This window comes from Alternaria ethzedia (genome assembly GCF_023757985.1).
Source record: "Alternaria ethzedia strain BMP 0044 chromosome Unknown scaffold_16, whole genome shotgun sequence".
Taxonomy (NCBI): Eukaryota; Fungi; Ascomycota; class Dothideomycetes; order Pleosporales; family Pleosporaceae; genus Alternaria; species Alternaria ethzedia.
In genome coordinates this window covers 416,359-439,261 of record NW_026056209.1, presented here as the reverse complement: position 1 = coordinate 439,261, position 22,903 = coordinate 416,359, and the positions used below count along the sequence as shown (strand labels likewise).

Genomic DNA, 22,903 nt, shown 5'->3' with positions numbered 1-22,903 from the left:
AGCCCTCTTCCACCACTCTTCAATCGTTACCGGAACATGTTTAGCATCGCGCGTAGGTTCCTAGCCCGTGCGCGTCGCGTCACCGTCCTTGTCCGCTCCCTTCTCACCCACATCCCCTGCCATTACGTCCTCGAAGAAATTAAACATGCTATCCTGCCCACTCTTCTTGAACTCCTTGATACACTGCCCAGGTGTGATGACTTCAGCAATAGTCTGGATTTCCTGCTTCCATTCCTTCACATACGGCGCCGTCGGTTCGGTGTGCACGACGTAGAAGTGGCGGTAGTCGCGGCGCATATCGACTTGCAGTCCAGCGTAGTAGCGTATCATGTTCCGATTGGCGGCTTGCTGGCTACGTTTGAGCGTGTTGAAATAGTCGACGGGTTCGCATTCTGCGATCGCACGGCGCTCGGAGAGGATGGGGTGTTTGTCGGCTTTTAGGCTGAAGGGGGCGTCGGGACTGTCTTGCTCGATGTAGTTGGGGTTTGTGAGGAGAGAGTAGAGCTCCGCGGCACTATGTTGAAGTTAGTGATATATCCTTTTATTTCGAGTGTAGTGAACGAACCTTTGTACATCAGGATCCCCAGCCTGGAGCTCTGTTGCTTGGTCTTCACAGTAGGCAAACAGATGCTCCATCAATTCCGGGCGGACACAAAGACGCCAGAGCAAGCTGTTCTCGACGATCTCTGGCCAATGAGCTGATGGACCTGCGAGTTCCTTGAGCTTCTTGATTTTCGCCAAGAAGAGCTTGATGATACACAGCGCATATTTTGGCATCGCTTCGAAGACTTCGTCCGTGATGTAGATGAATCCACCAACAGGAAATATCTCAATGCGATCATTCCGGAGCACAGGTGTCTCGTCTGAAGCGTAGTCGTATTCGATACCTGGTTGAAGCCCGACCGACCAGAGACGCACTCCTCTACGGAGGACTTGGCCGAATCCGGGGATACTTGTGAAGTACTCAAAGTCGGGATGTGCCTAGTCTGCTTAGTATTCGTTTGTTCCACGGAGTGTGTGATACGTACGATAATGATACCCGTGCCTCCTTTCAGGATTTGTTGCTGAAAATCTGCCCATCCGCCTGCATAGCTCGCACTGCTGACTTGGACATGATGCATCAAGAGCCATCGAGTGATGATTTCAAACTCCACAAAGTGATCCTCAGGGTGAAAGAACAAGAAAGCCCTCCTTTCTACCGGATCGATGGTTGTTTCACCATCGTTGGTCGCAAACATGTCTTCGAAGTCGAGCTTACTGACTGCGCTTATTCTCTCTTGCAGCTCTGTGCATCTGATATCGACAGGAGGGAATTCCATGGGTGGAGGTGGAGGAGGTGGCGGCTGGAACGGTTGTTGCGGTTGTTCGAGTGGCATGGGAGAAGGGGAGCGTGTTACTTCATCGGCAACGTCCGGCTGAGCAACATCATCGATGTCCATATGGACAGACGCATCAGATTCATCAGACCCATCCGCCGGTCGAACAGGCTTCTGACGAGAACCATGTGGCCCATCCGCGACGATACCAGTATCATAATGTTGGAAGGCACAATCCTGGTCGGACTTACGACATTGAGTGTTTTTCCAGTACCAGCACGTAAGTTGGTTCGGTGCCAACGCTTTCTTGGTGAACTTGTCACCAGACTGACTTTCTCCACCATTGAACTCCGGCCGCTTCTCAGGATCAATTCGCACATCGGGAACTTTAGGATCAGTGTGCTTCATCCACCCAGTGTTGTAGTGAGCGTAATTACACTGTTCGGCAGAATTCTTGCAGCCCCGTTCATGGTTCAGCCAATAGGGACAGGTGAGTGGTGGCCTGCGATATTTACCAGGTATGAACCCTTGCATATCCCCCAAGGGATAGTCACGGCCGTTTTCATCCTTATTTCTATGCATGAAGCGACATTCTTTCGGACCTCTCGGGCAATCGTTGCTAAGCCTCCAAGAATAGCATACTAAGGGGACTTTGTGGGATTCCCAGTCTTCCAACGGTAGGTTACCGTCAGTAGACTGTCGGCTTGGGCGAACGTCGCTGTTGGAGTCTTCTGTGGGTCGCCTATGGCTAGGCTCACGACGACCGTATAGATCATCGCGTGGTGCGCGCGGGAGCGAGATAGTGGTACCGGGTGGGGCGTTGACAATCTGTAGAGCCGAAGGATCAGGTGTACCCTCCCTGGCAGACTTCTTATTCGCCGCCCCTCGTCCTTTAAGGTTGCGGAAATGGGTCTTATTCAATTCAGAGATCTGACGAGGCGGAGGTTTCGGTTGGTTCGTGAACTTGATGGCGCCATTCTTTCCTGTATCGGATGTGACATTACTAGGACTGACCTGCGTAGTGAATGAGACCGATCTCTTCGCAGTACCGGGATTTGCGCGGGCCGGGGTTATATTGGTAGAACCTGTAGCGGCGCTTGCAAGCTCACTGGTGGTACTCGCCCTCCGTTGCGTGGGGACCGGGTCGACATGTCCGGTTCGAGAATGTGGATTTGATTCCGATGGCGAAGGCTTAGCTGGGCTCGGCTTAGTAGCTGACTTCCGCTTCGGAGTGGTTGTAGCACGTTTCAGTGCTTCACTGGCTGACTGAGCTGACTTTCGACGTGGCCGGCGCTCAGTACCAGCGCCATCTGCACTAGTTGACTTGTGCTTTGTCTTCTTTGAGGTCATCGTGATCTCATCAAATAATGAGTCATCCGTCAACTCTGCTTCCTCAGAAGAAGACAAAGATGAGTCTGACTGCACTACAGGAGGCTTGCGCGCTCTTGGAGGTTGTCTTCTGGGACTTTCGATGAACAAGTTGTTGAGTTGACTGGAGTCTACAGCTTCTCTTTCTGCCAGTGTAACTTCGAGGGGCGGCACACCTTCACCTGCCGCTGCTCGAACTGCTGCCTCGAATCTGCTTATGTTTTGGTCGCATAGCTTCCGGAATTCAATCCCGCTCATTTTCGATTTCTTCAGGTTCCATAGTTCCAGAGCGGTGGGAGCTGGGGGTCCTGGGGCAGGCTCGGGGTCCGTTGGAACATCATCATCATTAATGTTTTCAAAATTTGATGCTGGCTCCCAAGTACCTAAACAACGTTAGGAAGATGCGATGAATGTTCAACCTTGTGGAACGCTTGAAGAGTATAGGTCGGTGTAGTGTCCCAGGCAATACCAAAGAACTGCGAAAGACAGGATTAAATACTTACTGCTTCATAGCGGGTTAGCTTGGCTCAACGATCGTTCAGCATAGACTTACTCGGAAAGTGGATAGCCCTCCCACTTGGTCAAGTACTTTATGCCCTTCCCGAAGGGCGCGACGTCCCATTCATTTTGCCATTTTTCTGCTATGATACATTCCACGTCAAAAGTACCCGCCACTTGCTCATCGTCTTCGACAGGGCGTGATGACATTCTGGCGAAAGCCGTAGAGATGAATGAGGATGCAAGGTCCTGATTGGTTGAGAGCAGCGGGAGGATGCTGATACAACGCGCAAGTCGAATATTCCGATACGCGCCCGATCGCTGTGCTCGCTCAACACGCGATAAGAAGAGGCGGAGTTATTGCCGCTATTTGACGAAAGGCGGCTTGTTTGCGGTGGTGCAAGCAACAACGGCGTGAGGGTGCAGGTGAGGGCGCGGAGAGTAGCGTCTCGCTTACCTAATGCGGCATGGGCTCGTTCGCCCTGAGTGCTGGCTGGTGCTTTGTTGGTGGAGCAGCGACTCCTCGAGGCAGCGAGATAGCGCACCTGGACACTTCACCCGCCACGACGACCGTACTCTGCCTCTCTGCTTGCCCTGATACCCCAACGCTATCCAGGCCCTGCATCCGAAAACCTCGCCGAATTAGCGACTGAGACGTGCACCCGCCGCCCGCCTGCCACTCTTCCCCACCTGCCTACCGCAACAATGGCGAACGACGAATATGACGTGAGTCCCCGTACGCCAGCAGCTGTGGGCTCTGCATACTGACCGTCGTGCCTGTAGTTCCTCTTCAAGGGTACCGCCTCTCCCCCCGCCTTACTCGTTATGGTCTCGTCGCCCGCTAACCCCCGCAGTGGTGCTCATCGGAGACTCAGGTGTCGGTAAATCCAACCTGTTGAGTCGATTCACGCGCAACGAGTTCAACCTCGACTCCAAGTCGACCATCGGCGTCGAATTCGCCACCCGCTCCATCCAAGTCGACGCAAAGACCATCAAGGCCCAGATCTGGGATACCGCAGGCCAGGAGCGGTACCGCGCCATCACCTCCGCATACTACCGTGGCGCTGTCGGCGCCCTGCTTGTCTACGATATCAGCAAGCACCAGACATACGAGAACGTGACGAGGTGGCTGAAGGAGCTGCGCGACCATGCCGACTCCAACATCGTCATCATGCTCGTCGGTAACAAGAGCGATTTGAGGCATCTGCGGGCAGTGCCGACAGAGGAGGCCAAGCAGTTTGCGAGTACGTGTCCCACTCTATGACACTGGCAGTTGTCCAGATAGTTACTCAGAGACGACGTAAGCTGACACTCTCCAGGTGACAACAACCTCTCCTTCATCGAGACGTCCGCCTTGGACGCCAGCAACGTCGAGCTTGCTTTCCAGAACATTCTCACAGGTACGCCCGTCTCACGAAATAATACCCCGCAGTAGATACAGCGGTCGGCGCAAAGTTTGGCGTCACAGTCCATAGGCTGGATAGACGTGTGCTTACACCGCCACTTTCGTCGTACCCTCAACGCCGAGTCACCAGTACGAACTGCTGCTAACACTACCCAGAAATCTATCGCATCGTCTCAAGCAAAGCCCTCGACCAAGGCGAAGGCAGCGGCCCAGTCCTCGGCAACGACCGCAAGGTGCTCGAGATCAGCAAGTCGGCCGACGCGGAGCAGAAGAAGGGATGCTGCTAGACGACGACGAAATCCACAAATAACCTTCACCTACAAACTGTTTGCGCCGGGTTACAACGCATGTTTTTGGCGGGAGCAGCGAAGGGAGAAAGCTCGGATATAGCGAGCAGGACTACGATACAAATGTGCCTTACGTTTAACGCGCGGGAAACAACATGAGATGATGCAAATGCCCAAACTCGGCGTCCAGGAAGTCGCTCACTTTACGTCTGCTTTGTGTCTGTTCGGCTACAGGTGTCGGGGTCTCTGCTTGGTTTTGCATGCTGCGAGAAGCATCTCTTTTGTTCGGTTCGGGACTGGAGGCGATAATGCGAATAGTGGCTGTATGTATGGCGTGATTGCAATATCAGCTCATGTTCAGATTATCTCGCGTAGCCACCATAGTCGTTGATTGTACAATCGGAATGTCACGATGGGCTGACGCGTCAGCAGACTCCTGGAGCGGCGGTTGTATCACATGTGACGAAGTAGATCCACGGCTTAGTATCCCTCTGTCGGTCGTCTCGGCAAATCGAGCACTTGACCAGTGCACTCGGCACGTAGATCGGTCCTTTGCGCATCTCCATCACCGTACCGAGCATTTCTTCCGGGCCACTCATCATGACAATACATCACTCGGATCTCGACCCAAAAGTTCATCCAAGAACAACAAGTAGATTCGTAAATGCTCATGAAACGCCTATCCCCCTTCTACCATTCATATCATTGGGCCGCCAAGTATCTTCCGCCTTCGTCCCGGGAGGCAAGTACTGCGAGCCCTGCTCAGAAGTCCTGCGATAGCTCGAACTGCCCGAATCATCATGTCTCTTCTCATCTCGTGACTCGTGAATACCCGGCATGGAGTACGTCCCTGGATCCTGCATGGACGACGGACTAGCCGTGAAAACAGGTCGCGATTTAACGTCTGTCGCCAAGGGAAGCAGTGAGCCACTGTTCTTGGACTGCAGTGCCTTCGCGCGTTTATCTGCTTTGGCGGCGTCGTGCGTGCGGTCGTAGAGGTATAGACCTACGAATGTGAGGACGAAGCCGAAGGCTTGCACTTTGGTCATGGGCTTGCCGAACCAGACGACTGCGAAGACGATGACGAAGACGCGCTTGATTAGACTAGCGACGGAGTAGGTGACGGGTGACACCATGGATAGTAGCACGAAAGCTACAATGTTTTGCCCAAAATGGAAGGTCCCGTTGAACAGGAATTCTAGAATCAGCCGCCCGTGGTCGAGAGCTTCAGGGTGGTCTGATAGTTCGATGGAGGCGTCATGCAGAAAGTCGAAGATGAGGGTGAATCCTTCGGACCAGAGCCAGAGCGGGAGTGTGAAGAGGAAGGCTAGACCGGAGGAGTAGCAGAGGAGGTTTAGTTTGTCTGGCTTGGTGAACTTGTTGGGTGGGAGACCGTCTTTCTCAGCGGCTGCGGCGTCGTTGAAGATCTGCTTGGAGACAATGTTCTGTACGACGAAGAGGATCGCGCTGGCAAATGCGGACATCAGGCCGATCAGGTTCGCGTTGAAATCCGCCGAGCAGGCCAGTATGACTCCCAGAGTAAGTGGTATAAGGGAGAGGTATGTTGGGATCGAGTATTGAATCTTGAAGAAGATGCTGTAGGCCATGACCGTCAGGAGCGGGGAGAGTCCCTTGATGGTGTGCACCAGCGACACAGGTATCCTCGACGTAGCATCGGCGCTGAGAATGTGTCCACCGATCTGGAAGAGCGTCAAGGGTAGCGTAGCCATGATCAGTTCCCTGGACGGGCTGCGAATGCCGTACTTGAGGAAAGGCATCGTCTGCTTCAAGCGCGGAAATTTCCTGGCGAACATGGCCATTATCAAGCACCAGCCAGATACGAAGGCGAATTGTACGGTCGTAAGGGTGATGGGCTTCGGTAGGGCGGTCAGGATGGCCTTGGAGGACATGTTGGTGAAGATGGAGGTCATGTACCACACACCGCAGAGCACCTGCGTCTGTTAGCCATGGACCATGCAGAGACGTGCATGGCGCGACGTACGATGAGCTTAGGCGACAGCGGTGCCTTGAGCGCATCTGCGAGTTCATGCGCGTTCTGGCTGACACTGCCCTTTCGCGTCCGTATTGTCCTGAAGGCCTCGGAAAGGCTCTTCTGTCGCCCGTGTCTGTTCGAGGAGCCCGACGAGGAGCCATTCATGCCCCCGAACCTAGCCTCTTTGCGCGGATGCCACCTATCCCCTGGCATCGCACTGCCGTTTGTCTGCGCTGCATGACTGGGGCTGGCGGACCGCGACGAGCTGAGGCCGTAGATGTTGTCTTCCTCGGGCGTGGGGAGCAGATCGGGCTGGAAGGCGGGAAACTTGAAGGTAGCGTTGGGACTCGGGTCCCGCACCAACGGAGGCGTCATGGCGACTGCGGGATGGAAGGGGTTTGGGGTGTCGTAGAACTATTCGTTACGCCATGGGGGTGGGAGAAGCGATGTTGCAGGCGACTTGGTGCTATATGCGCGGAACAGTGGCGCACTCTTTTGCTACACGCAAGAGCACGAGGGCGGCACAATCAGCGGTAGCGGTGGTGGGGTACCGTGGATCGTCGAGAAGGATTATTCCACGAAGCGTGGTGTTGAAGGCAGGCGTCGCAATAGATCCGTAATTAGCGGAGAATTGTCTGGTTAGTGACATACGCGTTCCGGGCGTCGTGCAGCCGACAGGGATAGCAAATCACCAGCCCTCGTCAGCCAAGCTCCGTTGATGACTTCGGGAACTACCATGCATTCCGCACCTGCTGTGTCGGGCAGAGATCTTCTGCACCGATAACGACGTTCCTGTTCAAAACCACCTCTTTCGCTCCTCATCATGTGTCGAGGCTTCGTGCAACCCCGAGTATGTCTGTTCCGATGAACCGGCCGTCGCTGCCGTACTTATTCTGTGCTATCTTCCTCCTGCTGCAATTGGGTCATGCTGCGGAACATGGCCCGGTCGTAGCCCCACTACACCTAGTGAGCCGCCAGGAGAGTGCCTCCTTGATTTCCTTCAACGACACATGGCACGTCTTAGGGCCATTCCAGGTTGGAACAAGAGGTACGTCATTGACCGTGGTGACGCGGAAACACCATGCCAACATCATATAGAAGCCACGTGGGGTGCCGATCCACTCGAATACTACGGCGGCTTCAGAAATCTCCAATATGACCCTGAGGCGACATTTCGAAGCTCATTGCCTACTAACGGAACCGCGTCATGGAACGTGACCCAAGCCGTACGAACTTTGAACGATGCTACATCAGCTAACGCTTCCTTGAGCGTGGCTTACTCCAACGTTGATTGGGACTTCCTCAAGGTCGTATACGGGTGGGCTGCTGTTCAATACCAGGCCTGGGCTCGTGGCGAACTCATCGTCGGCGGTAATGAGACTCAACATCTAATCTTGCATACGGACGCCATCCTGGAATACTGGGTGGATGACCAGCACTACTTTGGAGGAGACTATTACAGCTACCGCAACGCACCTCCTGTTCTTCATCTCAAGCCTGGCTCACACAGAATCGATCTTCGCCTAGCTCGCGATGTCAGGGCTTTTGGAGGCATTCTGGAGCCTACCATTGATGTTGTCGTTGACGTGCAAAAGGCCACAGGGTCTCTGGAACTTGCGAAACCTGGCATGCTAGTGTCTGATGTGGTCGACGGAAAGCTTGCTTCGTCGATTGGATCGGTATACTTGAGAAACACTGGGGAAGAGGATATCGAGGTCCTGAGTATTCAGCCCTCAGATGTGAGCTCGCACGTCTCTTTCGCCGGGTGGACAACGGGCGCTCAGTCATTGTTACGCGAAGATACTGATACTGCTGACCAGGACGACTCTGACACATACGAAGACTCCCGCATGCCCATCACTATTGTTTCAGGTCAAACGAGGCCCCTCGTCTTTAAAGCATCTCTCTCTACCAACAACGCCTCGTCCTTGGATTACGACATCACGTACCAGTCCGTTGGTGGAACACGCCAAAACACCCTACATGTGTCTCAAAAGCTGAATCATATCGATCTCTACAGGCCTCACAAGGTCACATATCTCCATCCGGGCGGCATAGCTTCCTATGCTATGCTTCGCCCTCCGGCGAAGAACGCAACATGCCCATCGGGACAATCGAAGTTGCCTCTGTTGCTGCAACTGCACGGAGCTGGTCTTGAAGCGGAAAATGCCCAGGTTACTGGAGCTCTGGATCCCGTCTCTGATCTCTGTGCATGGGTCCTGTTCCCAACAGGTGTCACGCCGTGGTCCAGCGATGACTGGCATAATTGGGGCTTCGCCGACGTTGAAGCCGCAATAGCTGCGATTCCAACCTGGATCGCGGACAACCACTGGACCGGGTACGGTATCGACACAGACCGCTGGGTAGTCTCGGGGCACTCCAACGGTGGGCAGGGTACTTGGTATGCCCTGACTCACCGACCAGATAAAGTACTCGCTGCAGCACCAGTTTCGGGCTACGCCAGTATTCAAGTGTACGTGCCATACCATCTGTGGCAGCCTGCAGACCCAGGACGTACAGCGGTCATCAGTGCCTCACTAAACAATTATCGACATGAAATGCTCATGCCTAACGCGCATGGAATTCCTGTTCAACAGCAGCACGGTGAGATTGACGACAACGTTCCGGCTTACAACGGCCGCCTACTTGCGGAGCAGCTGTCTCGTACAGGAGTCAGTTCGGGGGTCACAGGAGCCAAAGCTAGTTACAACGAAGTAGCAGGGGCAAACCACTGGTTTGACGGGGTCATGACAACACCAGCATTGGTAGACTTCTACTACACCCAAGCTATGAACACAGATGTTTTACCCCGGAAAATGGAGCATTTTCTTATCATGGTCGGCGACCCTGGAGACATGGGGAGTAAGAACGGTATTCAGGTCAAAAAGCTAGAAGACCCAGGACGCTATGGCAAGGTCGGTGTTCGGGGACACATCATCAAGACCTCCAATGTAAAAGAGCTTGAGTTCAATACTGCCATTTGGGATGGGTCTGTGACTCTCGATGGGCACGAATTGAGCCTGGCAGAGGCAGCAGCGACCACGGACTCTTTTATCCGTGTTCACAAGACGGACGAAGGCTGGAACATCGGCTCACGTACTGCAGATTCTGCGCAGCCTGAAAGGAGTGGCCGACAACTGGGCTCCATGACTGCTATTCTTCGCACCCGTGGGCCGTTCACTATCAGGCACCCAGGCTCTAGCAATTCGTCGTACATTGCACTGCAGACTTCACGCAATCTACACCAGTACTTCCAAGCAGACGCCAACATCGTCTCTTCCACAGCAGACTCTGCAATTTCCAAATACACCAACAACGTTATCACTCTGGCTGTTGGCGCCAGTCTCAAAGAAAGTGAAAGCAACTTCCCGATTCAATTTGGCGACTTTGGAATTACCATCCGCGACTACCGGGGGCAAGACCAAACATACAAGGAGGAAGCTAGAGGTGCGGCGTTCTTGCGACCACTACCAGACGAGCGTCTCGAGCTCGTATTGTGGGGTGCTGATGACGAGGGGTTGCGACAGGCATCCCGTATCGTTCCTCTGCTGGCAGGCGTCGGTCAACCCGATTTCGTTGTCTTTGGTGAGAGCGCAAAATGGAAGGGTATTGAGGGTGTCTTAGCGATGGGTTTCTTTGACTCTGAATGGGAGGTCACTCCCAGCAGTGTCATAGAAAGTGGGTAAGCAATGCGCAGGCCCAAGCTCGAAGAGGTGGTAGGTAGCTGCGGATATCAAAGGCTCACCATGTCTCATCAACTTTCAGTGTGGGAGTAAGGCTATACCAGCTTTGACATGAATGCAACGGGTGGAGACGTAGAGCGGACCGTCCTTGACAACTGTATCCTTGATTCCTCTTTCTACAATAATCTTTCCGTTTGTTGAGGTGAAGACGAGTGCGACGCGTCCCGACGCGACGCGCCTTCCACCTGGGCACCTACTCGCGCTCACCTTGTCTCTTTCGGAAGCTTCTATTGTCACCACCCCGCTTCTCCCGCTTTCTTTACTCACCATCTCCTCGATCTCTTCCTTCTTTCCACGACTGTCGTCCTTTCCTTGCGACAACGCCCTCTGCGACCTACTGATTTATGTACATTTGAGCTGTTTCCTCGTCGCTTCTGCATCTACATTGGCCATTTACGTCGCCAAACGAGCTGCACCGAGCCTCTGTTCTGCATATTATCTGCCCATTTGCCCAATAACCCCAGATTTGTTTCCAGCCGCCTTCAGAACCGCACGCTTCACCATATAGCCTGGACACGTCGGTAGCCTCTCGGATCTAAGTCATCTACCCACTCTTCCAAGCTCCGCTACTATGAGCTTCAACATAACTTCCGACGGGTCTCCCACACCCCGCAAGGGCCCCAACCGATTCTCCAAGGCCGGCGATCTCAGGATTGACACCTCGCCAGAGGTCCTGGGTCAGGCGGTAGGCAGCATGAGCCTGCACCAATACCCATATGCCTTCCAACGTGCGTTTGGCTCATCGTTGACTTGCAATACACAGGGCATGAAGCGACCACTCGGTTCTTCTACCCTGGGCAATCAAGCGCCTATGCTGCAGCAGCACGACTCATTCGACGGCTATAAGGTCAGTACAATCCAGCATTTGCAGCAGGCTCACCGTCGCGCCCTCTCACATCGACCAAGCTGACCTACCCAGAAGCCCAAGATGGGAGCTCACGAGGAGTCAGCCGTCATGGACTCGCTCTTGCAGCGCCTGAATGGACGCTCCCCTCCGCACGACCCGTATAGCTCCTCCAACGGATCGATCCCCATCACACCGGCCACCGACGACTTCGCATCTACCCCATCGACGGAGTTGGACGGCTCGATCATCCTCGTCGAGGCTTGCGAGCTACAAAAGCTTAAGCTAGAACTACAAGAGGCCCGCAACGAAGTCAACCGCGTCAACCAGGAAATGCATAGCCATCATGTGGCCCGGTCGACCATGGAGCACCTGAGCCAATCGTCAGAGGCTGATTATAGCTACCCGGGTGATGTCACTGAGCAGACTCTCACCAGCTTGCAGAACAAATTCAATGCTTCCACTCGGAGCAACTACGGTTGGGGCAATGAGCCTGCTCGCCCAGCCTATACCAGCAACAACAGCTTCGGCAACTCATACCAGCCCCAGGTGCAGCCTCAGCCCCAGCCTCAGGCCCGTCCACAACCCGCTCAGTCAGGCTATCGTCGCAATGGCTTCTTGAACGAGCCCACTCATTTCCCTCTCGACCAGAGCTTCCGCAGCAGCGGGATGTCCAACGGCTTCAATGCCGGTATGGGTAATGGCATGCCTAACCCCATGAACAACAACTTCAACGGTATGAACATGGGCATGGGAAATGGACTGAGTAATCCACCTAGCCGCCCTAGTTCGGCCTTCGATCCGAGTTACAATCAGTACGCTATGCCGCCCATGTATCCGATAGGCCACCCGGCTCCGATTGGTACAATGGCCAGCAGATTGTCGCCAGATGCGAACGAGTTCAACGTGGCCAATGGCATGGGACCGTCTCCATGGAACTCTCAGGTAAGATACCACTACTGCATGCAGAACCCCGACTTTTACTGACAAGACATAGGCTCCGAGTGAGGCGGGTACTTCACAGTACGTGCCCCCTGTTGAACCCATGAACTATCGTCGCCTGTTGGACCGAAACATGAGCTGCAACTGGAAGTACATCGTCGATAAGATCATCTGCAACAACGACCAGCAGGCTTCCATCTTCCTTCAGCAGAAGCTCAAAGTAGGCACACCGGAACAGAAGTATGAGATTGTGGAGGCAATCATCTCCCAAGCTTATGCATTGATGGTCAACCGCTTCGGCAACTTTCTTGTACAGCGTTGCTTTGAGCATGGTACGCACGATCAAGTCATCGCGATCGCCCAAGCCATTCGCGGCAATACTCTCGCCTTGAGCATGGATGCATTTGGCTGCCATGTCATCCAGAAGGCCTTCGACTGCGTCCCGGAAGAGTATAAAGCAACTATGGTGCACGAACTGCTTCGTCGCATCCCAGAGACTGTCATTCACCGTTACGCTTGCCACGTCTGGCAGAAGCTCTTTGAGCTCCGTTGGAGCGACTCTCCTCCCCAGATCATGCGCTACGTCAACGAAGCTTTACGAGGCATGTGGCACGAAGTTGCTTTGGGCGAGACGGGCAGCCTGGTCGTACAGAACATCTTCGAGAACTGCCTTGAGGAAGACAAGGTACGTGAAGGCGCTATCAATCCTCTCGGATTCTACTAACTGGCATTAGCGTCCCTGCATCAACGAGGTGCTCGCCAGTATCGATGTCATCGCCCACGGTCAATTCGGCAACTGGTGCATCCAGCATATTTGCGAGCATGGTGCGCCCGCTGATCGTAGCCGAGCTATCGATCACATCCTTCGCTTCAGTACTGAGTACAGCATGGACCAGTATGCTTCCAAGGTCATCGAGAAGTGCCTGAAGATTGGTGGCAACGAGTTCCTGGACCGGTACCTGGACCGCGTATGCGAAGCTCGCCCCGACCGTCCACGCATGCCTCTTATTGATAGTAAGTCTGGAGCACCCTTGATTCGTGGACGATAGCTAACCTTGTTGAAGTTGCTGGTGATCAGTTCGGCAACTATCTTATCCAGTATGTCTTAACCAACAGTGGTACCCAGCATCGCGAGCTCGTTGGCGGCCACATCCGTAAGCACATGGTCTCTCTCCGCGGTTCCAAGTACGGCTCTCGCGTCGCCATGCTCTGCTGCAACCCTGCCCTTGCGACACGCCCAGGACCTCCGGCGGGCATGCTTCCCCGCTATGGCAACCCCGCACCGCGCCCCAGTTTTGGCGCATTCCGTTAAAGACGTATTTGCGCGTGTAAATGTCTTTGTCCACATACGTATCGTTGGGTATTATCAGCCAGTGCACCGCTCGCTCGATCTCGAAGAAGGTATCGTGGATATGCCCAAAAGCTAAGATCAATGTCGAACAAATTGTCGAAGACCATTGGCTTAAAACGAAAGTACGCATTTCCTACAGTCAGTTGGAAAAGCATCGATTCCTGGACACGCCTTATCACGGACATGTTCTTTCTTGTTTATCCCAACACTTTCATCGGCCCTGAGATACTTAGTAGGATTATGGAGGCAAAAGCTGGAGAAGACGATATGGTGAACAATGAACTGGATTGTACCTACATACTTATCCTTCTTTCGGAAGCAGACTAATCACGAGGTAATACGGTTACGATAATGCTGTCATCGGATGTATGTATTCTTCGATGGAAATAAGAAACATGATGACCTATTGCATGTATCACTGCTTTTGATGTGTTGGGAAGAGTTCGTGGCTTTACCGCAGTGATGGGAACTGATGAGTGAACATAAGAGACAGACGTTGCTACCCGTCTTGTCGTGGATGTCAACGTGCGGAGCCGCTCGGTGAATCCTGGAGTTTGTACGGGCTTCGGTGGCAACTCGGGCATGGCCGGGAAAGAGCTTGCACATGCCGGGAAGACGATAATCAAGGTTGGTGAAAACTTCGAGCTGTTTCATCGAGAATCACGTTCTAAGGGACTTGCATAGCCTCGTGTAGAGGAGAGGGAAGGTTGGCCGCATATCTGCTGAGTCCGAACAGTGCGAGCGGCGAGCGGCAACTAAGAGATGCCGCTTCGGCACAGAATCCGAAGAGCATGCGACACGCGAGAACTTGCCGAGCAGGAACAAACCGGGGATGCATTGCTCACAAGCTTACAGAGCCTTACTTAGCGGCTGCCTGCATGTAGGTGTCAGGGTAGTGAATGCGCATGGGTGATGCATTTCTGATGGAACTGTTGCGAGGCAGAGCATCTTGAGGAGGGAGTCATGGTTCGCTGGGAGCGCATCCCGAAACGAGTTAAATGTTCCTACATCCAACGTAGAGCTGCAAGAAACGAACAGCAAAAGAAGTCCCCTCGAGGTATACTCACTCGATCATGCATCGGTGACCTGATCTCTCAGCGCACGATAATCGGCCCAGCCCTGGAGGAACGTAGGGCTAGGCAGGGCCTGCCGAAAGGGCCTTACCTCATCACTGCCCGCACATGTCAACGTGGGTCTAGCGGCGCCGGAAGTTCGGCGACGTCACCATGAGTTTTGAGCATTGCGTTATCTTTTAATAAGTCGCCGCGTGCGCCGTCATATTTTATATACCCATTCAGACTCCATACACATACCCATCCAAACTCCCAACACTAAGCGTATACCTGACGCACAACTCTCGACAGCCGCCACATCCACACGATTGTCCACCATACACCTGTATTCTGAATTGGAGCAGTTTCTACCTAAGACAAGATGAAGGTTCTTACCAAGGAAGAGGAGGCCGCGCATTACAAGTGAGTATTGCACTCTAACGGCGATGGGAACTTTGTACTGACAGCTTCAAGTGCCACAATCAAGGGCGGCTCGATAGGTGGTGCCATTGGTACGGCGATAGGTGCTGCAGGTGTCATGGCTGCGAGCAGAAGATACCACTCCTTCCGAGCGCTCACAGTTCCTTTCCGGGCTTTCCTTGTCGCCTCAACAGGAACATTCATCGGTGCGTATCTCTCTATCGCGAAATCCCGGTGTTCGATTGCTAACAATGCTACCCCACAGCCGTCATCGCCGCCGACCGAGCCTCCGCAGCATACGACATCGAACACACACCCGAGAAGAAGCGTCAAGTCGAGCGAGAGAAGGAGCGCGAGGCCCTCTACGAACAAAACAAGACCGCTCTCCAGCGCGCCAAAGCCTGGGCGACCGAAAACCGATACCCGATTCTCTTTGGTTTCTGGGTCGTCTCCATGGCTGGATCATGGCACATGGTCAACCGCAACCCATACCTGAGCGGATCACAAAAGCTAGTGCAGGCGCGTATGTACGCACAGGGTGGCACACTGGCAGCGTTGCTAGGCAGTTTTGCGATTGAAGGTGCGGACGCGGCCAAGGGTCAGGGAAGATGGGAGACAATTAGGGTTATCGACCCGAACGATCCCGAGCATAAGCATGTTATCGAGAAGAAGATTCACCACGAGCGATACGCTGGAGAGGACCAGTGGAGAGGTATGTCAAAGTCGTGAAGTTGAATGTGGGAATAGCTAGCTGACTTGATGATACAGAAATGGTAGAGGCTGAGGAGCAACGCGAGAAGGAGCGCAAGGCTGCTGCTGCGGACAAGGAGCACAAGGCTAAGCAGCATGCTGATGCTGCTAACAAGAAGGAGAAGAAGGCCGAAAAGGAGGAAGAGCAGAACAAGAACAAGGCTTAAGCGTACGTTGAGTTGATGTTCCACACTATCTTATCACGACCTCGAATACCTCCGACCCAACCTTCAACCTCTCGATTCGCGCTCGATACGGACTCCGCGTTGTCTTTCCAACATCTTCGTCCTCATTTCCCGGCGTTTGGATGCAAAATACTCTACGACCCTGACCTTGTACCTGTTATATCTGTACGACTAGGTTGTGTTCAGGCAGCTGGATTTTAATGCGTTGTATGTACATATGAGCGCAGTTTAGCGCATCTACGAAAACCACATCCTTATGCTACAACATTTGATTACGCCATAATGCTGTCTAATTACGCGTTTACATGTCAGAGCTATATCAAATTTCTTTTTGTATACTCTCCCACCCCGCACGTGTCGGCTGTATGATTCTCAGGGTCCATCATGACGTCTGCGCTCCTAAGTTGGTGCATCAAGCACGTCACATGCTTTCGCGACGAAGCTAGCTGGTGCATACATGTTGTGAGACTTCCTGTTTTGTGATCGTATCTTTGAACTTGACTATTACTGAGGTTACAATATCTTCTCTTCACCATTACGTCTTGGCCAGCATTGAGAAATCGTGTCTTCGCGTACAACTCACACCAGCAGCTTCGATTTTACTAAGCAAACCGAAGAAATGAGTCAATCAGACGTGTCACGGACGCTGGAAACGATATCACAGAAGCTCATACCCAACACCAATCTCGTCCACCCACCCAAGAAAGCCCAAGATGCACAACTCACGCCGACAATCGCAGACCTACATGTCCACCCGACCATCGAAGCACTGCTTCACATCCTCAACCATGACTTGGAATCTGCACATTTTCTAGTCCGGCACATGCAGGCTCCGCCAGCTGTGGAGGGGATGCTGCTGCACGGTATTTTGCACCGCGCGGAGGGCGACTTCAACAACGCAAGAGCCTGGATAAGCGACGTCGCAGACGCATGTGAAGGCTACCAACCCAAGCACAAGGAAGATGGTCAGAAATTGGATGCTGAAGTTGCGAAGCAAGTTGGCAGCAACTCTTCCATCTCTGCCTCGCTGATCGAGTTTGTCTATGGCGATGATGAGCCCAAGAGTCTGATCGATGCTGTTGAGCAATTTCGAAGCAAGAAGAAGAGTGAGAGGACCGATGACGAGGAGGGCATTGAAAAGAGGATAAGAGACGAGGCGGAGAAGGTGTTGGCGTGGTGCAAGAACAAGTTTGGGGACGGGGTGTGGGAGGATGCGACGAAGGCTTGGGTCAAGAATAGCGAAGAGATTAGCAAGATCAGTGGGGATATGGTTAGTGGTGGTAAGGGACATAGGGAATTCTGAGACTAGAGATGGTGTTGGCGGTGTCATAGCACGCGTAGTGGGGTTGAATTATTTCTGTTGCTAGAACGCTGTCGAGCGAACACATCTAGAGCGATCCTTACGGCGATCTTCCAGATTTCGGTAGCTTATCGGCACCTGTTCTAAGGACACGTTTATCTTCAGGAACGTCCTGTCAAGCGACCCAGTGATAGTACCGTGAAAGCGATGCCAAGACGTGATGATTTGTTCCTGCCCACGATCGCAACGTGCATCCCCACTACCGCGCTCAACCATGGTTCAGATCGCCGTCCTCGGGGCAACAGCACGTGAGAGAGGCAGCAGGAATGGATGTCTCAAAGCCTGTATACAAACAGAGGGCATGATGCAGGCGACCGTCATCTGTACGGCAGCAACCACCGCCTGGGCTAAGCGAGGATCAGGGCCAGGGTGCAGCGGCGAATGGGCGTCGACGCTCCAGAAGCGGTCGGCCTGTGACATCAACGGCCAGCTTTCACCCCTAACAACGCCATTATTCTTCCCGCACCACGTGCAGCTCTCGGCTGGACTGTACACCAAGCAATCATGGCCGACGATTCCCTCAAAGTGAATGGCCAGGGCCGTCCCAGCAACGTCAAACACCACACGTCCCCCTCGCTCATGATGAACGCCCACTTTGCCGGCGTCGGCGACAATGTCGACAAAAGTGCCTACGAACATGGCATCCAGGTCATCGACGAGGACAAGATGTTCAAGTATGTCCTCTCCGCGTGCAGGCAATTGGGCAGAGGGGCAGTAGGCTAATGGGTTCTCGCCATGTAGCACAAACGTCTCTACATATCTCAACATCGAGAAGGTTATCCCCGCCGGCTTCAACTACCACCTCATATCCGTCTTTGGCTCGCAGTCTACCGGAAAGTCGACGCTGCTCAACTACCTCTTCGGCACCCAGTTCGGCGTCATGTCCGAGCAGGAGCGCCGCCAGACAACAAAGGGAATCTGGATGAGCAAGAACAAGCGCGAGGAGGGCGGCTCCAACATGGCCGAGAACATCCTCGTCATGGATGTTGAGGGTACAGATGGTAGAGAGCGAGGCGAGGACCAGGACTTTGAGCGCAAGAGCGCCCTGTTCGCGCTTGCCACGAGCGAGGTCCTCATCGTCAACATCTGGGAACACCAAGTCGGACTGTACCAGGGTGCCAACATGGGCCTGCTCAAGACTGTGTTCGAAGTCAACCTACAACTCTTCGTCAAGGACAGCCAGTAAGTATATCGACTGCTCTGGGTTTCTCACATGCTGACGATTACGTAGATCCACTCCCAGATCCCTCTTATTCTTCGTCATCCGCGACCACCTTGGCACGACACCCCTCAAGAACCTACAGAACACCTTAATACAAGACCTTTCCAAATTGTGGTCGACCATCTCAAAACCCAATGGCCTCGAGAACTCGCGGATAGAAGACTACTTCGACTTCGCCTTCGTCGCCCTCCCACACAAGATCCTACAGCCAGAGAAGTTTGAGGAGGCAGTCACACAGCTTAGCAGGCGGTTCAAGGAAGGGTACAATGACCCGAGGAAGAGCGGACTCATCGACGAGGCGACGGCACCCATCTTCCTGCCCCAATACCACCGACGGATTCCCGCAGACGGTTTCTCGGCATACGCGGAGGGTGTATGGGATCAGATTGTCAACAACAAGGACTTGGATCTGCCTACACAGCAAGAGCTGTTGGCTCAGTTCCGCTGTGACGAGATCTCACGGGAGGTCCTGGTTGCTTTCGACGAGAAGATCACACCACTGGAGGACCAACAAGCCGAGCATGCTCGGACCGGGCAGCTTTCTGTCATCACCGACCTCGGCCCTGCGATGAGCGCTGCACGAACCAAGGTCTTCAAAGACTTCGACACGAACGCGAGCCGATACCACAAGGGCGTCTACAAGCGGAAGCAGGCAGAACTCGAGGGCAAGGTGGACACACGGTTGAAGGCACTGTTCCAGAAGCAACTCACTGCTGCTCACAAGTCCGGAGTGGAGTCCTTCAGCGAAGCCGTCAGTGCGGCAGTGAAGAGCGGTCAGAAGAAGGGCACATACGACTTCGCACAGATTGTCGATTCGGAAAAGAAGCAGGCGCTTGCCAAGTTCGAAGAGAATGCGAAGGCCATGGCGATCGAAGGCGCGGCCTGGAGCAGTCACGAGAACGAGCTGAAGATCTACAAGAAGGACCTCGATGACGTCTCCGGCCGTCTGCGCAAGGAGGAGATGAGGCGTCTGGCTACACGAATCGAGCGCTGGGTACGATCAAGACTAGACGAGTCTGTCGGTCTGGAATTCAACAAGCTCGGATCCGGTCGAGGCGGTTCTGGCGCGCCCGAGCATGGCGAGCGACCACCAACAGAGAAAGATCTCTGGGACCGTGTCTGGACTATCTTCACAGAAACCGTCTCGAGCGCCGAGAAGCGTTTCACCGACCGCGCATCCAGCTTCGATGCTAGCCCCGAAGAAGTTGAAGTCGGTCTGTGGAGGTTACGACGGAAGTCGTGGGCTGTGCTCCGCGCAAAGATTGATGAAGAAGTCATGGAAGGCAACATTCTCTTGAAGCTGAGAGAGAACTTCGAAGACAAATTCCGCTATGATGAGCATGGCGTCCCAAGAATATGGCGACCCACCGACGACATCGAGGGTATCTACACCAAGGCTCGCGAGTCGACCATCACCGTCATCCCACTCCTTGCCCGTTTCAAGCTGGCGAAGACATCAAGCCCTCCACCGCTCGATGCATGGATCGGCGAAGCTCCCGCGTCAGCAACCGCTGCAGATGAAGACGATCTGACACCCATCGGTGGCTTGGACGATGAAGAAGGCAAGACCCTGGAAGAGGAGATGACAATTCTCTCCGACGCCAAGCAAGCCGATCTGCTCATCCGCTTCAAGAAGACCGCAGATGGTGTGTACGTGGAAGCTAAGCGTAGCGCGATTGGCGGTATCACGCAAGTTCCGTTGTACTTCTACGGTCTCCTCCTCGCGCTGGGTTGGAACGAGATCGTAGCTGGTAAGTCTCAAAGTCGTCTCTGCTTTCCGTTACCTATATACTGACCTTTCTCAGTCCTCCGCAACCCAGTATACTTCATCTTCCTCATCCTCCTTGCCGTCGGCGCCTACGTGACGTACACCCTTAACCTATGGGGCCCCATGGCACGCATGGCCAACGCCGCCTCCACACAAGGTCTTGAAGTCGGCAAGGAGCGTCTTCGCGCTTTCCTCGAGAGCTCGGATACTGGCCGCCAAGCCATGGCCATGAGCGGCGGTATGAATGAGACTAGGAGGCACGAGGACGTCAGGATGGACAGGCTGAATGGCGATGGCAAGAAGAGCAGAGCCGAGGAGGAGGACCTCGACGATATTTGAGTGTGTCATTGCGACTAGTTGGCTCGTTTGGGTAGATGCTGGATAGCGTAGGATACGGAAAAGGGATTGTATGGCTTTGATAAAGTGTGGTTGAGCACTCTGTTGATAGAATCCTAGTTGTTGGGACGGCTTCGTTGGAATGCGAAGCTGGATAAATGATTCATTGTTCCATGTCGATGCGCGCGATTGGGCATGCGAACGCTGCGTTGGTGGTGATGATTGTCAGCAGTACAGGCGGTTCCACGGTTCATTGTCCGCGCTACTGGTGTATATAAACCACCTTTCTGGTCGTGCTCTCTTGTCCTCATACTCTCTAAAAGTTTCCATCTTTTATCACCAAAACATCGCCAATGGCGATGTATGTGGACTTGGAGACCATCGCTGGTTTTTTTCTCCAAAAACGATGTCAACAATATCTCATGGCTTCTCTTGCCCAATCTTCCGAGCACTCTCCATCACAAAAGAAATCCAGCTTCGAGTGCCTGATGTTCTCTGGTCCTCTGTTTCTGTTCAGAGACACTTTTCATCCAAAATACTACCCGTTCCAAACTATGTGTTTGGCCTTGCTTCTCCAGCGAGAGCGACAATATCTTCCAACACCACTCACGACTTACAAATTTCGACTTTGGCCTGCGCTATCCCAAAGATGGGTTCTAATCGACATGTCGAATCTTTGGAACGTCAGAACGCCAGTTGCATGTGCTGGTGTTGGCGTTTGGGAATTCGAACTCAAAAAACCTGCCACAACAAAACATGAGCGATGGGTATCTCTTCTACGGTCTTCATGACCCTCGCCTCGCCGAATAGCGCAACAAGTACTTAAGAGCTTCCGACGACTTCTGGATTTTCTGATTGCTTCTCCTATCACTTTCCGGCAAGGACATCAAAATTGCTTTCTTAGAGCAGCATGGAGTTTGCCTAAAATAGAGAGCAAAAGAAAGCATGGTCGTGGCATCTTCCTGCTTCCTTACATTTCGCAGTCACGATGATGTGGCCTCATACAAAATATAGCGACGAAACAGAGCATGGGTGCAGTCGCCTCGCCTCGCCTGGGCCAAACACGAAAACATGTTCGATATGCGACCGATGGAATTGAGCGGCGGACGAAATGAAACTATTCGAAGAGTATCATAAGACACAAAACCTACCAAAAAACATGGCATCAGCATTCATGTCGACGAGACGTTGGCGACTGCATTCCTGGTTCAAAATGCAAGACATACGCGACATGTCTGGCACTCGGCCGGTAATGGACACCGGTATAGATACACCGCTTCTCTTGAGGGAGTTACTAAAACATCTTCTCTCCTTCCAAACTCAAAACATGAAATGGTGGTCGTCATGGAGATTTGTTGCCTGAACTCAAATATCCCGAAAGTACATTCACGGCTCGCTTCAAGCTATCAGGTTTCATACGCTATAACCCAAAAGCTAGCGAACGGAAAATTATGTGTTGTACCTCCGGTCAGCCAGGGAGTTGTTCTTAGAAACAAGACGAGTTTTATTCTATGTCGTGGGGATCTGCTTCTCCCTTCTCCTGGAGTTGCGAGAAAACCGACTGAGCGATAAACTTCGACACTTACTCAGTATGTCTAGAATCCAAAAGATGTTTTCGAAAACGGGATGCAGTCTCTAGCTGGCTCGTGCCCTCGATGTCTATAAAGTCACCTCCAATCTCAGTACCCTCGTCTCTGCGATAACAACAATATCTCTTCCCGATTTCCAAACTAGGCGATCTCTCTGCCATGAGCAGAAGAGAGGAGCCCAAAACTACCCAACACAAGACCCATGATTCTCGCCTGGGATTCTGGCGAGAATACTTGAAAGATGGACTTCGACGGTGTATGACTTTGCCGTTGTCGAAGAGAACTCGAAGCTTGTAACATGAGATTTTACAAAGTTCGATATCCTGGTTGAATGCTGTCCGAATCAAAACACGCCAAGTGGAAACACATGATAACACGAAATATATCAAGGGCCCATCTATGGTTCTCTCCTTTGGGCCTCCGTATCTGCTATCCAGCTCACTCCAATCGGCGCAGAAGAGCTTTCATCAAAAC

The 22,903-nt window shown here is 53.2% G+C and overlaps 8 protein-coding genes across 8 annotated transcripts; 6 read left to right on the top strand and 2 right to left on the bottom strand.

Annotated features, from left to right (window-relative positions):
• Positions 1 to 60: 60 nt before the first annotated feature.
• Positions 61 to 3,195, bottom strand: J4E87_006669 (uncharacterized protein; the record flags this gene model as incomplete). The annotated part of the gene is made up of 5 exons (XM_049378270.1): positions 61 to 514; positions 566 to 981; positions 1,029 to 1,754; positions 1,959 to 2,895; positions 3,188 to 3,195. 5 exons carry the CDS (start codon positions 3,193 to 3,195, stop codon positions 61 to 63), a joined length of 2,541 nt encoding a protein of 846 aa, XP_049232074.1.
• A 692-nt stretch (positions 3,196 to 3,887) lies between these two features.
• Positions 3,888 to 4,874, top strand: RAB11B (Ras- protein Rab-11B; the record flags this gene model as incomplete). The annotated part of the gene is made up of 5 exons (XM_049378269.1): positions 3,888 to 3,908; positions 3,966 to 3,978; positions 4,037 to 4,426; positions 4,502 to 4,582; positions 4,744 to 4,874. 5 exons carry the CDS (start codon positions 3,888 to 3,890, stop codon positions 4,872 to 4,874), a joined length of 636 nt encoding a protein of 211 aa, XP_049232073.1.
• A 668-nt stretch (positions 4,875 to 5,542) lies between these two features.
• Positions 5,543 to 7,242, bottom strand: J4E87_006667 (uncharacterized protein; the record flags this gene model as incomplete). Its single annotated transcript, XM_049378268.1, has 2 exons — positions 5,543 to 6,826; positions 6,877 to 7,242. 2 exons carry the CDS (start codon positions 7,240 to 7,242, stop codon positions 5,543 to 5,545), a joined length of 1,650 nt encoding a protein of 549 aa, XP_049232072.1.
• Positions 7,243 to 7,731: 489 nt separating this feature from the next.
• Positions 7,732 to 10,553, top strand: J4E87_006666 (uncharacterized protein; the record flags this gene model as incomplete). The annotated part of the gene is made up of 2 exons (XM_049378267.1): positions 7,732 to 7,915; positions 7,966 to 10,553. 2 exons carry the CDS (start codon positions 7,732 to 7,734, stop codon positions 10,551 to 10,553), a joined length of 2,772 nt encoding a protein of 923 aa, XP_049232071.1.
• A 628-nt stretch (positions 10,554 to 11,181) lies between these two features.
• J4E87_006665 (uncharacterized protein) lies at positions 11,182 to 13,708 on the top strand (the record flags this gene model as incomplete). Its single annotated transcript, XM_049378266.1, has 5 exons — positions 11,182 to 11,457; positions 11,530 to 12,399; positions 12,452 to 13,081; positions 13,131 to 13,410; positions 13,461 to 13,708. The coding sequence occupies 5 exons, from the start codon at positions 11,182 to 11,184 to the stop codon at positions 13,706 to 13,708; spliced, it is 2,304 nt and encodes a 767-aa protein (XP_049232070.1).
• Positions 13,709 to 15,181: 1,473 nt separating this feature from the next.
• J4E87_006664 (uncharacterized protein) lies at positions 15,182 to 16,136 on the top strand (the record flags this gene model as incomplete). The annotated part of the gene is made up of 4 exons (XM_049378265.1): positions 15,182 to 15,222; positions 15,274 to 15,425; positions 15,485 to 15,931; positions 15,988 to 16,136. 4 exons carry the CDS (start codon positions 15,182 to 15,184, stop codon positions 16,134 to 16,136), a joined length of 789 nt encoding a protein of 262 aa, XP_049232069.1.
• A 637-nt stretch (positions 16,137 to 16,773) lies between these two features.
• Positions 16,774 to 17,457, top strand: J4E87_006663 (uncharacterized protein; the record flags this gene model as incomplete). Its single annotated transcript, XM_049378264.1, has 1 exon — positions 16,774 to 17,457. The coding sequence occupies one exon, from the start codon at positions 16,774 to 16,776 to the stop codon at positions 17,455 to 17,457; it is 684 nt and encodes a 227-aa protein (XP_049232068.1).
• Positions 17,458 to 18,018: 561 nt separating this feature from the next.
• SEY1 (Dynamin-like GTPase that mediates homotypic ER fusion) lies at positions 18,019 to 20,843 on the top strand (the record flags this gene model as incomplete). The annotated part of the gene is made up of 4 exons (XM_049378263.1): positions 18,019 to 18,188; positions 18,256 to 18,696; positions 18,746 to 20,487; positions 20,542 to 20,843. The coding sequence occupies 4 exons, from the start codon at positions 18,019 to 18,021 to the stop codon at positions 20,841 to 20,843; spliced, it is 2,655 nt and encodes an 884-aa protein (XP_049232067.1).
• Between the last annotated feature and the right edge of the window lie 2,060 nt (positions 20,844 to 22,903).